The sequence below is a fragment of the Choristoneura fumiferana genome, chromosome 18, assembly GCF_025370935.1.
Source record: "Choristoneura fumiferana chromosome 18, NRCan_CFum_1, whole genome shotgun sequence".
NCBI classification, from domain to species: Eukaryota; Metazoa; Arthropoda; class Insecta; order Lepidoptera; family Tortricidae; genus Choristoneura; species Choristoneura fumiferana.
Window position 1 is genome coordinate 3,234,627 of NC_133489.1, and position 15,651 is coordinate 3,250,277.

General features: G+C 40.7%; 1 protein-coding gene across 1 annotated transcript; it reads right to left on the reverse strand.

The window, feature by feature from the left end:
* Positions 1-7,945: 7,945 nt before the first annotated feature.
* Positions 7,946-14,867, reverse strand: LOC141438226 (immunoglobulin-binding protein 1 family member C-like). Its single transcript, XM_074102016.1, has 7 exons — positions 14,572-14,867; positions 13,450-13,658; positions 12,036-12,150; positions 10,373-10,595; positions 9,250-9,403; positions 8,807-8,891; positions 7,946-8,134 (listed from the first exon to the last, which is right to left on the reverse strand). The coding sequence occupies exons 1-7, from the start codon at positions 14,704-14,706 to the stop codon at positions 8,024-8,026; spliced, it is 1,032 nt and encodes a 343-aa protein (XP_073958117.1). The 5' UTR covers positions 14,707-14,867; the 3' UTR covers positions 7,946-8,023.
* Positions 14,868-15,651: the final 784 nt, after the last annotated feature.

Genomic DNA, 15,651 nt, shown 5'->3' on the forward strand with positions numbered 1-15,651 from the left:
TAAGTAATGTGGATGCTTGCTACTCTTTCACTGGAATGGCTGGATGAATTTAGTTGGAATTTACACATATTCTATAATCTATACATAGATAGATACATTAGAAAGTAATAACAAATAAAAATGGAAGACTAATAAATTGATAACTAAGAAAAAACGGTCAAGTCAGTCTGTCAGTCGGGTGTGGAGGGCAGCACCATCATCAAAGCCAAACAGCTTCGCTGCTGGCTTCCATTTGTGACGGGTGCCTCGAATGCACATGCTAGTCGCTCCAAATATGGAAGTTATTAAGTATACGAGCTCTCAGCCAACCCAAGACGCAAGACAAAGATCGGTCCCAGCGGGATGAAAGTGCTTCCCTGAGGTGTTTCACAAATTTAGTTGGAATCTGGTATGTAAATAGCTGGATCTCTAGAATAGGCGTTTTTTTGATTAACAAAATAAAAATTGCCTAGATAGATGTGAGCAAGTCTATCTAATTAATATTAAACTTCTCACAGCATTACATATTCCATTCAACAATTGCTTGGAGATAAGCATCTCGTATACGAACTGACGCGGTAAGAATATGCAAACTGGGCGACGAGGCCGTGTCACCCACTGAGACTGAGGTGACTTGAGACGTATACATACAGTCAAGGAAATTAAATCACTATCCAGGGTGGAACCTTTGTGTAACTAATGTCAAATTGACATTCCATACATCTGCTAACGAAATCATGACAAAAATGATTATGAAAACGTTCCACCCTGGGACGTAAAGTAATTTCCTTGACTGTACTGTACAATGTACTACGACAATTTGCAAATCCGTTGCACTTGCTAGTAGCTAGAAGAATAAACTGATTAAGCTGCTGCGATCTGGCGTGGAGAGTTGGGGAGATTTAAAGTGCCAGGATTGGGTTGTTCTTGTTCCTATGAGAGTGGGAATACAAGTAAAAAAAAAGTTAAACAAAAACTAAAAAGAAAAAACAAGTCTAGAACTCTGTCAAGTAACTTTTTTTAAGAATTTATGAGCAGGTTGAACTTAAATTACTTAACTTACTTTGTTTTCCATTTTCGTTTTTATTAAAGTTTTTTTATGTGTAAAGGGCTTTTTTACACATCTTTGTTTTTCATACATACTACTTACCACTCTACTAACGCTTTCGAAAAGGCCAACATTGCTAAGAAGAATAGGGAACTGCTAGAAACTCGGCAGAAAAACCTAATCATATACCTAATATTAGTTCTTATGGACGCAACTTTAGTAATGTCAAGCGCGTCTTCAAGTCATAATATGAAACCTTGGCGTATGCAAAGGATAATTGTTTGTAGGTACCTACCTACGAGTAATACCCAAGTAGGTATGTACTTACCTATTTAGCTATTTTATTGTTGTCTCGTGATAAAATACTTTTGTCCCACTCCTCCGTTAGATACAGCATGGTATAAAGTCAGTAACTAATCTACATAGTCTTCAAACTACGCGCGATCACCCGCGAAGCAAATGAGAGAGCAAAAGAGCCTAACGGGAGACTGCATACTCCTAAGCTCTCCTGGCTTTCCAGCAATGGCTGAAGCAAGACTGTGGGTAGAGTAGATAAGAAACCTTCCAGCCCTCTCCTCTCCGAAGTACATAAGAACCAGAGAGCTTCTTCAGAAAATGCCCAGCTGAAAATAAGTCTCACTTACCTTAATCGGATCAATTTCGCACTGCAACATTACACAAATACTTTAAACAAATACACTTGCCAATAACAAAACAGTGAAACGACTGAGAGAAACAGATAAGGCGCGCAAGATGAGATAGCATGAGATATAATATCTTGTCAATATCTCTGAGGAGAAAAATAATGCCGGAACATTTTGATAGCAAATTTCAAGAGCAATTCTCAAGGCTATTGGAAAAGCAATTGTTAAACACTTCGTCATCATGGCTCAGCTACAATTGTGGTATGCTCATTATGAGTTACACAAATGTAAAACTAGCTTTAATTAAACCTAGGTACTATTTAAGTGTTCCTGAATGATCCTTAAAAAATATGGCAGCCAAGTTTCAAGTCTAACTCGAGTGGTTTAGACTGCATTGTCTTAAAAAATAACGAAAATTACAGGTCTCTAAGCCGAAGACGGACGGACGGGTGAACATGGCGAAACTATAAGGATTCCATGTAGTACATACTCGGCCCTAAAAAGAACAATGTATTAATTTATCACCATTCCCGAACAGGACCCCATCAGTGAACTAAAGCACTTTAAATTCAACTAAAGCGTAAGTAATGAAGCACATCAACTAATTCCGTTAGGGCCGCAGGTGGTGTTTATAATGCAAGCCCGGACGCATATTTGCATGCGCGGGAGTCGGTCAAAATGGACTGGACGGGCAACATTGCGATTCAATTGGCAGGTGTCGGATTATCTAGGACCCTTTTAAATAGACCCAGTTACACCTAGACCTAGTGCCATCCACGAAGACGCGTGATTTTGTCAAAATTAGCCATTAATGGCATTGTAATAAGAACCACGGCACGCGTCATCGTGAATGACTCTACCTATAAACTTTAGAAAAACTCTGCTAGCACTTGTTAAAACAAATGTTTAAAGCATTCTAGGTATCAGTCTATTTTGTCTGTGACGTATGCATAGTGAATGATACACGAGTATATTGTGATAATACAATCCTTCGGGTTTCGGGGGAAAGAATTCGAAAATACTGATTTTGTTTTGTTTCTATCATGACAAAAAGTCATATTGTATTAAAATTAGAAAAAGATAAATAAGCGTAATATTTTACATAACTTTTTACGGTAAGTTCGAAAAGTTTTGTAAGTTGATAACAGAACAGAACCGCATATCACGATCGCGTGTCATCTTTAATACCCGAAGCATGCTTCTAAAATCCGAAGGTTTTTTTAAGAGCTCACGGACTGTACTAGATTTGTCTCTGGCTCCTTCTTCTTCCTGTTCATGACACAGAACGAACCTAAACGTGCAAATATACATTTAATTACCTACCTATTTTAATTTATTATAATAAGACGCTGCTGTCCATCTTCTGCTATTATCTCTCAGCCGGTTTCTACGCCCACGGGAGGAGAGGGGGCGACGGCGTTAAGGTGTTGCACAGCAAAGCCTTGGGGGAGGCATGTCCAACAGTGGACATCATACAGAAAAAAAACTAAAAAAATGGGTCATTTAGTATGGGAACGTTCCCCCATGTACAGAGTAAACACTCGCCGCGTATCGTACGCAGTACGCAGTCGTAGCTGAGTAGAGAGCGAGGCTTCCGCGATCCTCTTACGGCAAGTGGCGCGCGCGCCGGAAGCGGCCGACGTGCGCGCGCGCAGGCGTCGCAGCGATCAGCTTTTGTTTTACGAGCTGAAACCACAGAGCCAGTAATGAGAGGAATAGAGATGGAGTACCTACTGTGCAAGTAATTGATTGAATTAGGCTTTACTTTGCGGAAGTGCATATCAATGAACTGAAAGAATTTCTTTGATCACCCGCGACCTTATGATAGCTACGTTTATGCAAGAAATGTGTGTTCATGCAGTGGAGGTACTGCATGAACACACCGGTGTGCAAACTCCACACTGTAAGAACACACAAATAACACAAACATCTATCACCATCACCACACTACACTGACACGTTTCGAACTCAACCAGAGCTCATCTTCAGAGCAACACCATGCTACCGATGTCAGACTGTGCAAGGACAGCCCAAAGCGGCAGTATAATATGCAAGCATTTTTAGCCTCCGACGCAAAAAGAGGAGTGTTATCAGTTTGAATGCTCTCAAACGAATAGGCCGATTTCGATGCAGTTTGTTTATGTGAAAGCGAGCTTCCTTACAGTGGTTCTCAGCTATGTTTGAATTTTGCAATGACAATGTCTGTAGTTTTTCAAGTTTTCTAAGTTGGTTAGGTTATTTAGTTTTAGGGAATATTCAATTTAGTAATGGATTTTTTATGGTCATCGTGTCAAAGTAAAGAAAGAAAACATTTTTATTCCTGACGTCATGGAAAAAAACAAAAAGAAAATACAAATGCGCATGTCGTGAAATGGTCCCATCAGCAAACTACCGGTCTTGCGAACGTTGCTAATCTTCCTTTGAGGCCATCAGGGCAGCATACATTAAATAGTAGATTGTACAACAAGAGCATAAAACAGGCCATTTTACCCGAGGCGTTCATATAGCATATGGATAGACACGTCGAGGGGAAAATGGGTTTAATGCTCGAGTTTTACACTCTGCTTTTCACTTCGATGGCGAGGAAATGAAATAGCAACAGTGGAAACAATGATTCACTTTCTATGTACCTTTTATTTTTTATGCATTATTATAATAATTCCATTATTTAAATTTTGCTGATTTATTATGATTGATTTTTAGTTTTATATAAATTAAAAAATATTTAAAAAATATATAGAAACTTTTTTGTTTGTGGCTGTGGCCTGATTACCTTGGTCTTGAGTTGGTATTAGAGGAAGATTTTATTTTATGCACTAGAGCATAAAAAGTCATTTTATGTCGCCTTGATACAGCATAAACACGAACTTTACGAGCATGAGAAGTGAAAAAGACATTAAATGCTTGTCTTCCCGATTATGGCGTAGCTTCCACAAAGGAAGCTTCGCACTACAACTGTTGATTGATACGATTGCACAAAACATGCCTAGACAATTTATTTATATTAATATGTTCTTTACTTCCGTGTAGTTCCTCATTATCGTTCAACGCCGCATCCATTCTTTCGGCGCGCAAGGCCGCCCGAGCGACAGTACTCTGCTAATCGCTGCTCATTACCATATCCAGTGCCTCAAAGCAGGCATCAATCAGTTTTCCTTCTTCCTAGTTCTTTGTCGACAAGCAATGACGGTAGAGGGTAGGGGTGGATTTTGTACCTATATCTGACGTAGACGACGACGTATAATATATATAAATATGCTTAAATTGAGTAAGTAGTTGACGTTTTTTAGGGTTCCATAGTCAACTAGGAACCCTTATATCTGTCCGTCGGCGGCTAAGCTCAGAGACCGTTAGTACTAGAAAGCTGTAATTTGGTATGAATATATATATCAGTCACGCAGACAAAGCAGTAAAATAAAAAATACAAATAAAAAATTTTTTTAGGAATCCTCCCATTGACGTAAAGTGGGGGACTTTTTTCTCGACTAGCCTTATAGTGTAGGGTGTTGTTAGATAGGTCTTTTAAAACCATTGGGGGGGGGGGGGTTGCCAGGATGATTTTTCTATTCAGGGCTCTGTTTGCGAAATATTCAACTTTAAAGTGCAATTTTTCATTAAAAAGTTGGAAAACCCCCGACTTTGTCACTTCAAAGTTCAATATCTCAAAAACGGCTAAACTGATTTTGATGAAACATGTCTAAGAACCATCGCTAGAAAACCTGATTTCAAATTAAAAAAAACCGCATTCAAATCGGTCCACCCGTTTAAGAGCTACGGTGCCACAGACAGACACACATAACGGTCAAACTTATAACACCCCTCTTTTTGCGTGGGGGGTTAAAAAGAGGAGCATAAAAAAATCTTGTGAGCAGCCTCGAGCCATTTTTTTGTTTTGAAATGTTTTTGAAGGCCAATATAAGTTCATGCTACGTGGAAAGAGGTGGTGAGGGCCCGATTCTTTCTCTTTGCACGCACCGGGGCCCTTGTCCATCCAGGTACGCCACTGATTCCACTCCTCATCTGTCCGATGATAATGAACGAGCGCAAACGCTTTGTGTGAATTTTAAGGATACCTACTAAGTAACAACGAATATGTATTTACCATTACAGTGTTGCTTGGTTGTTTAACGTTAGTAATGTCCGGTTCACATTATTCCAGTAAAATCCTGGCAGTAGCGATACATTCATCATCATCATCATGTCAGCCGAAAGACGTCCACTGCTGGACATAGGCCTCCCCCAAGGCTCTCCACTCAGACCGGTCTTGTGCTTTCCGCATCCACCGCGATCCCGCGATCTTAACCAAGTCGTCGCTCCATCTTGTAGCCCGAAGAATTGCGAAACTAAAGTGGCAGTGGGCGGGGCCCATTGCTCGCAGGACTGATGGCCGATGGGGTCAGAAGGTTCTCGAATGGCGTCCGCGGACCGGGAGACGAGCTGTCGGTAGGCCTCCAACAAGATGGAGCTATACATTGCGGGGTCACAACCCAAACGAGTTACATAAGATCTCTCGAGCACTGCAGTGTCATGTCACCCGACCAGCACCGCCTCGACTTTCGGCGTCCACTCGTTGTCGACAGATGGTTTGACGAGTGGACCTCGCGTGGTCCACGAATTTCCTAGTAGTCACTATGGCGGCGAGCAGCGGGTTGTCACTGAGTGGTCCACTCGCCGTCCGCGCGTGGCAACTATGTAGTGAACCCATACAAATCCATAATATGAAGAATTCTAACCGCTCGAGGCGAGGCGGTGATGTTCGGATGCCGGGTGGCTGTAATGAGCTGTGACCTTAACTGGAATAATGTGAACCGGGAATGACGCGACTCTTAGCGCCATCTAGTGAGAAAATGTAGAAACTCCAACATCTTGCACCGCGCCATCGAAGTTCGCATAAATACAACTTCAAACGCTCTTCCTTCGGACTTCGGACCCAGGCATAAGATCTGCCCTGAGAGAGATCTCTATTGTGGCCTACTCTACGGTTAGCCTGATACAGTTACCATACGTCTTAATTAGGGTTTTTTCACAGAAACGAAATACCGCTAGATGGCGTTAGTAACGCAAGGTCCGTTTGACGGTTGCTTGCGATTAGCTCATTTGGTTATTTAACATCACGAGCACACGTCAAACGTACCTCACGATATTAACGCCATCTAGCGATATTCCGCCTCTGTGAAAACCCTCATTTTTAGTTGCTTTCAAATAAATAGTCAGTCAATCAGCATTATTACTAAAAGGAAATCAGATACTACAAAAAAAACAAGTTTCTTTGTAAACAAAATCATTTAATACAATGGTTGTTTGTATTAAGTAACAAACAATACTAGTACTCCGCGGAAACATTCACCAGCTGAGAACCTGCGGCCTTATCGTCTAATCTAACGTACTCGGAATCACGTTCGTTTCCACCATTTCTTTCTGTCACGCGGTATAGGATGCGTGGAAACAACGCTAGTCTAAACTTGTCGCACATGTAAAATAATTACAAAAACTGTTGTTATGTCCGAGCAATGAACTAAAATAATTTCCTTGCTCACCCGCGACCTTACGATAGCTAAGCTTATGCAAAATATGCGTGTTCATGCAGTTCCTCCACCTCCACACTGTAAGAACACACACAAATCACACAAACACATCTATCACCACCACCAACCAACTAACTGCATGGTCTAACAACTGGTAGCATGGTGTACGGTTGTGTCACTCTGAAGATGAGCTCTGGTTGAGTTCGAAACGCGTCAGTGTAGTGTGGTGGTGGTGATAGATGGGTTTGTGTGATTTGTGTGTGTTCTTACAGTGTGGAGGTGGAGGAACTGCATGAACACGCATATTTTGCATAAGCTTAGCTATCGTAAGGTCGCGGGTGAGCAAGGAAATTATTTTAGTTCATTGATATGGACCTCCGCAAAGTAACGCCTGATTCAATAAGTTATGTCCGAGTTTTAGGTTTCAAACTCCAGGGTTTTCATTACACTTGAAAATCGTGAAAATCTGGGCAAACACGTATACAAGCGTCCCCGGCGGCGAATACGATAAACTCGTGTTGCATGAAAATTTTGTCTAACAATCACACAATCGTTTTCACCAGCTCTTTCCGTCGTGACGGTGCAGGATGAGGTTAGAAAGTGATGGGGAATGCCAGCCCGAACGTCAGAGCGTTAAGCCGAGTTTAGACTTGCAAGTTACATTACATTGCGGCGCTCGATTGACCACTGCAAACTCGTTGGCTTTACGGCCCCGCAATGTAATGCAACTTGCACGATTTTTCTTGCAAGTCTAAACTCGGCTTTAGACAATACGAGCACAGTTCTCGCAAGTCCTAGATCCGAGAGCATGTTCGGTACGACGGCGGTTAGCTGCGATTGTAGCGGTTGCCCCACCCCCTCCGGTGGTCGTCTTTGTATTCGTCCATGTTCCGTTGGCGAGCCAACTCTTCGGGGTCGTCTTCTTCTTCGAGAAGATCCTAGAACAAAAAACTTTCTCGCAAGAATGCCAGGCTAGGATAGGGTTGCCAACCGCACTGTAATATGTAGTATGTACTATATTTTGACTATGTACTGTATACTATGTACGCAAAACAACATGGGTTGGTCTTTTTACTATGCCACTTTTAATTTTTATTTAATAATGAACATCTCTACTCTAGGCGCATCGTTTTTCTTCTAAGTACTATATTATCTTTCAGTGTAATTTATTTTAGGAAGGCGTCGAATTAAGGAAGCAAGAATGCGGTCAGGGGCGGATTTCCTGATAGGCCATGTAGACCCGAGACTAGGGTGGCAAAACTTTGTGATATATTTTATTTTATTCGACTGGATATGGACTATTTTTTTTTGTTACATCCTTTGCGAACTCCCACGCCATTTACGAACAACACACCTGCACTACAATAACCTGCATTAATATCTTCCACTGCGGAGCGTACAAAAATATCATGTCCTTCCCTAGAAATAGAGAAATAGAGTCGTATCAGATATTTATGCAGGCTTTGCTGTCTCAGATATTGGTGCGGGGTGACTGTACTCAACGTTTGCACATTCGGCGGGGCTGGTTCAAACTGAGGGAGGTCTAAGGCGGCCAGGGTTTATACCCTGCACCCCTGATTCATCCACCCCTGAATGCAGTCGAAGTATACCTTCCTAGCCTTCTCTGCGTCGTCGTCTTCGCTCTCAGTGCTTTGTATCGTCGTGTGTGCGATGTTGGTGCCTGACGCGGGGAACCTGCGGAAAAGAACTGGTTGAAATAATGTAGCACCGACGAGGGAACACTCCAGTAGGATTCCAACTATCATCAGACCTGGGTAGGGAGGTAGGGTGTACTCACGTGCCGTCCCGGACGTGATTATAGTAGAACTCCTCAACGGTCAGTCATTCCTCACGCCTTTTTCGGAGACCCAACTTTCATCATCATCATGGATAATACGCACGTACAGTACGTGTTTGCGGATGAACTCGTCGACGGTCATGGCTGGCACGGAGCGATAGTGTGATCGAGGCGCGGCGCGTCGGACTTTGGCTGGCTTTACTTCTGAGGACTCACAACTAAGACCTGGATAGGGTGTTCGGTATAGGGACTCACGTGCCGTCCCGGACGCGCTTGTCATAGAACTCCTCGACGGTCATAGCGGGCAGCGAGGGGTAGCCTGCCCCGAACACGGCCTTCTGCAGCGCGTCGCGCGTGATGATAACCGGCCGGAGAGGCGGCGCGCGCGGCGCCTTACTCGGCTTTGGTTCTGAGTCAAATCAAATGGTTTACTTTAGACATGGTGACAGTGCTCCCATCAGATAATTGTAATTCCATTGATTCTTCTGCCAAATTCAGTGTTGGTTAATCAACTATTTAGGGGCTGTTTCACCATCCATTGATTAGTGTTAACTGACGGTTAAATGTGATGCAATAGACTCACATTTAACGATCGGTTAACGCTAATCAATGGATGGTCAGCCCCTTAGTGTACGTTATTCTGTCTCGTAACTTAGGAGATATCTGTGATACACTTTGTTAGAAAAATGTTTGCAATTTATATGCATGCTTAGGAGAAAGGTTGCCTGCAAGAGATCGCTCTTAAGCGATAGAGCCGCCTATTGCTTGCCATGTAATTTTATCTCTATGTACCTGTTTTTCTGTATTGTTTACTATATCTGATGTACAATAAAGAGTCATTGTATGATATTGTATTGTATCAGCATCAGCCATGAAGGAATAACCTCAAAACTGTCACTACTCCTAACTTTTAGTGTATTTGTATCCCCTAAAATAATACTTTTAATAAGTAACACAGGGGATGTTACCTATCATGGCAACAAGATAAATTCGTACTCGATTATTCAATTTGTTCGACCATACTCTAAAAGTTGATTCACCCATTTAATAGTTTGAGCGGATGTTAATTGACATCTCTGGGTTAACTCTTTCACTTTCATTATAACGACAACGTATTAGAGTTACAAAAAAGAAGTCAATTTATCTGTCATCATCATATCAGCCTCAATAGATCTCCAGTTATTTCGATTTTCAAGCGGCCTGCATCCACCGTGAACACGCGGCTGTAACCATTCCTTTGGGGGGCGTCCTATGCTGCGCTTGCCGATCCAAGTTCTCCATTCGAGGACTTTTCGGCCTCAACGGCCCTGTTCTCTGTGCTATACGGCCTATCCAAAAACTGCCAAAACCTGTACCCTTAAACCCTAGCTATCCTCACCTCCCCTATGTTTCTCCATGTACTCCAGCAGTGGTTTCTCCTGCTCTATGCTGCTCAGCTCGTCCAGCGCTTGGTTGACGTAATTGAGCAGCAGCGTCGTGAAGTACTCGCGCTTGGTCTCGTCGTCGGCGCTAGAGGTCATCGCTTTGGAGAGAGTACTTAGTTTCTCTTTTAGCTCCTTCATTTCCTTGTAGCGTTTTATTTTCGCTTCACGGCTATGTACCTGGAAAGAAACAGATAGGATGACATTTCAACTGCATAGAGATTACCAAATTGCAGTTTTATATTGCTATTGGCTCTGTGCACGACATCAGCGCCACCTAGCGTCCGCAACTTTGTTGGCTGTGAGGCTCTGACGTTTTGAAATTTCATCGCGACATTGTGACAAAAATCAAACCTATCACATATTAATTTATAATACCAGAATTACTGTGATACCGTGATTTGGGTGGACAAAAGACTGTGAATTAATTTTTGGTCATTAAAATTAAATTAGGTAAGGTAAAAACTTTTACTAAAAACGAAAAAGCTATTTAATGTTTTTAAATAATAGTTTATATAATTCAGGGTTTGTTTACTTCCTCTTTAGTTGTACTTTTACTAAAACGAAAAAATTTAAAGCTAAGTATCTTAATGGTTTCTTTAATTAATAAGTAGTAAAATTATATAATTGTTCTTATATCGCTAATAATAAATTAAATATCGTTTTCAGATCAAAATGAGTATCATTTTGAAGACCGGTTTTGTGAGTATCACTCAATATAAAATTTCAACCACAAACCGTTTCATAAGGAAAATTGTTGGTATCTGCTGGACATCCGGGATGTAGAGGAATTAAGAACAAAACAGGGACAGTGTTCAATAATTCAAGCTCGCATCATAAGACAAACATCTATTACTAAAATTAGGTAGTTAAGTCTAAACAAATTGCTTTGTTAATGACAGATTCATATGAGTATGACAGATGACCGAGCCTACATTATTTCTACCTTTGGCCACTATGAGCGCTCTGATAGATTTCATTAACCCCACCTAGTACTTCGCACCCAGCGAATAACTGCATCTATCTCGCATTTAATAGAATCATCAAAATTGTAAACCGAATGTGCAGTCAGCATACAGGTCTAGGATGGTTGTCATAGTTCTGTGCCACGCAGTGGGGTGTTATTATAAGCTATGATGATGATGCATGATGATGACATTCTTTAGTTTTATTATAGAGATCCAGCTACATATCTAAACATCAAATATTGTTCACCTATAGCTTAAAATAGTAACAAATATACTCATCACACTCGCAAACTATTATAAGTCTTATAATTTTAACAAGGCTATTTTGACTATGTCAGTCCCATGGGGAGGGAGCCTCAGATACATGTTACACTTTCGCCTGTCGAAACCTAGTCTCTAGATGCAGAGGCCTGCTTAATAAACTAGCAAATCAGCATTGCTTCTTCTGAAAGCAGTAAACTCAGAATCACATTTACACCTTCGTTCAACAAACAAATACCTGTCTTTGATGGCCTTATTCTGATTACATTCCAGTAGAAAATGAAGGTCTTCAGTCTTATTACGACCTACACACCAGGCTGATTGTACAACTTTCATTATTGAGTAAACTTAAAATTTTTGTAAATTTAGTAAACTTTTGCATCTATATTACCATATTAGAGATTTTGGCCTGTTCAGTGACTACTCGCTCAATGTTGGGGCCGTCTGTGGGCTGGGGCACCTCCACATCTGTTACCCCATAATCCTTGCACCTTTGCAGGAAATCCCTGAAATTGTAATAATTATGCTTTATTAAAAGTGATCGCAACATTATAGCTAGTGGGCGGACGTCAAAATGGTTTAAAAAAGAGAACATAGTTGAAAAATAGTTGGATAATTTTATTGTCGTAGTAAATCATCATCATCATCATCGGCCTATCTTAGTCCACTGCTGGACATAAGCCTCTCCAGTTGCACGCCACTGAGCACGATCCTCGGCCAGTCTCATCCAGTTCTTGCCAGCTAACCTGCGAAGATCATCGCTCCACCTAGTCTGAGGGCGTCCTACGCCACACATGTCTCCACTCAAGAACTCGTTTGCCCCAGCGGTTATCGGTTCTTCGACTGATATGGCCAGCCCACTGCCACTTCAGTTTGCTTATCCGGTGAGCTATGTCGATGACTTTAGTTCTGTGTCGGATCTCCTCGTTTCGAATTCGATCCTTCAGAGAAACTCCGAGCATAGCCCTTTCCATAGCTCGCTGAGCGACTTTAAACTTGTGGACCAGCCCAACCATGAGAGACCACGTCTCGGCACCATATGTATGTATGTCATGACAGGTAGGACATACGGATTGAAGACTTTCGTCTTCAGGTTCTGTGGAATTGGCGATGTAAAGACTCGACGAAGTTTCCCATATGCTGCCCAACCCAGCTGTATTCTTCTATTGGCCTCTCGAATAATGGTTTTTTTTTCTATATATTTAATATTTTCAGTGCATTTCTTTTATAGTCCGTTTACTATCCACTTATTTAGGGGAAAATTACCTCTTTACACCTATAGATTTAAGTGCTACGTATTTGTAAAGTGATACTTCACCATTATTAGGAAGATTATCACCATCACTCAAATTTCTATACATTTTTACACAAAAATATTAATCGAAGTTTAATAAAAGTCTTATCCATCTTATGCTTTCGTCACCGTATTGCATCCATCGACCGTCCACCCTTTAATTATAGAGTTAAAGAGCTATTTCACTTGGCTAGAGACTGGAAACTGTTGACCGAGCTGACAGCATACCTCCAGTAATGGAGAGCTATAAGAAGAAAAGTGATTAATAAGCTAAAATTCTCTATGCTATGGTAATTTGGATAATACTTTCTTAGTTAATTAGCGCACACTGCTGGTAAAAACCACTGCTGAGTTGCCACTGCGAAGATATAACATGGGAATGGCCCTAACAAGATGGACTGACAATCTAGCGAGGAACACAGGAACTTGGATGAGGGCAGTGCCAGTCCCAACGTTGTAGAACTCTTTCTGGAGGCTTTGGATGTCTTTCGAAAGATATGTTAAAACATACCTAAAATATATCTCAGCAATATGTACAATGTCTTTCCTTGGCTGTCCACAGAGCTTCAAGCTGAGTGTGCCGAGCAGAGCCGGCAGCAGTAGGTACTGCAGAGTCTCTGTTGGTAACTCCTCCATGCTCTCGTTGGCACTGAACATGCCTGACATGGACACGAGGTTTGTTGCCTTCTCAAACTTGGAGATTGCCGATTTAACACTTATCTGAAATAAAAAAAGGTATATACGTTTTTTTACTATGTCCCGTGTACGACAAAATAATCCCACATCACTCAAAAAGTATAAAAGTCCCAATATTGCCAAAAAAAATATCTGGCAACACTCTGCACTGGCTCAAAACAACATACCAAAAATTCAGCTTTACATGTTTTACATTTTTAATGCCTAGAGTATTCAATATTCAAACATAAAAAGGGTCTTCTTTTTATGAAATTACTAGCTTTTGCTCGCGGCTGCGCCCACATGGAATTCGGTTATCGCGCGCTATTCCCTTGGAAACTGTGAATTTTTCCAGGGTAAAAATTAGCCTATGTCACTCTCTGGCCCATAAACTATCTCTATGCCAAAAATCACGTCTATTTGTCGCTCCGTTTCGACGTGAAAGACAGACAAACATACAAAGTCAAAGTCAAAGTCAAAGATTTATTTGTTCAAAAAGCAGGTTACATGGTTAACAGGTGTTATGCCAACATTTGAAAGTTCACCACTTTTTGCCGCTTACACAGCGTACAAATATTATAACAAGAGATTTTCATCTACATGTAGGTACCTACCTAATTTATGCTGTTTTTTTTTTACACACGTATTTATAATATTAGTATGGATTTTACTTTATATTACTTCTTTTTTATTTTATTATGATAGGTAACTAATTTACTTTTCTTATTTTTATAATTTGTAAATTACTCACTAGTTACATTGTGGGGAAATTCAATTAGCGTAGTTGTAATAATTGTCGCTACCTGGACAGATAAGATGGACACCAGATTCACACCAGAAACTTTTAATAGCATATAAAATACATTTATAATATCCTGGTTCCATTTAACTGCGCAATTAAACTGTCCAAATGAAAAATGTTAGTATTATTATGATTTTGAGTTAAAATATCGCTTACCTGCACGGCATCGCTGTTGGTAGCTTCATTCCCACTTTCGATCTTTTCAAACAATTTCATAGCTTGATCGAATATGCTTTGCAATGGCTCTTCGTCCGTAGATTGGCCTGCATCAGTCATTTCATTACGCGACATTTTACTAATCAGATACTTCAAGAATCTAAATTATGAGAAATTAAAACTTAAAGAATTTTTTGAGCAAATCCTGCATCAATTCAATTTGTTTTTTTTTTGTCGTAGGTATATATTCAATCTTATTCAATGTACTCTGTGCTTGTGTTTATCGCCTCGCCTGACAGTGAACTGACTGACATTGACTTGACATTGACACTTAACTGTCCGCTTGCGTCAAGTTGACGTGCAACCACATTGTTTGAGACAAATTATATCACGACATATTTGTCCATTTCGTTACTAACATTATCATTAGCTTAAGCAGAAAAAATATCGCGCGAAACTCGAAATTGTGTGCGCGCATTATAATTAAATATTAAACTAGCATTTTCTGCATTTCATTTCCTGTAGTAAAAATATTACTTGTAGTAAGTAGATTCAATCAGCTGCAGAAATGGCTAATCTAGCGCGGTATCTTGCATTTTATTTCGATAAATTGAATACTCGTATGTTAACCCTCAGTTATTAGTCTAAGTGATAACCAAATAGTAGCATTTAAAAAGTTCAATCAAAAAGTCATTAAAAGGCACAGTGCTTGACTTTTGCTATATTATCCGTGGCTTAAGTAAGCTAGATGATAAGATAAATTCTAGATAACGTTACAATTTCATAAACTAAGTACAGCTGCTACATATGTCATGAAACTGACACTTAGTTCACTGCGTATTTTTTTCGATAATCGCTTTATCGAATTAACGCCTAAGCTAATTACTATAGCAACGTCGGCAGAAAGTGGATGAGATCTACGCAGTGTTTTTCAACTTGTAGGTCGCGTCGCGACCCATGGGCATAAGTTCTGCTTTTTAGAGTTTTTAGACGAAGTGATAGGATCTCCGTAAAGGGGTATAAATCGGCCAAGTGAGTTGGATTCGCGCACCGAGGGTTCCGTAGATCTACCTGTTTAAG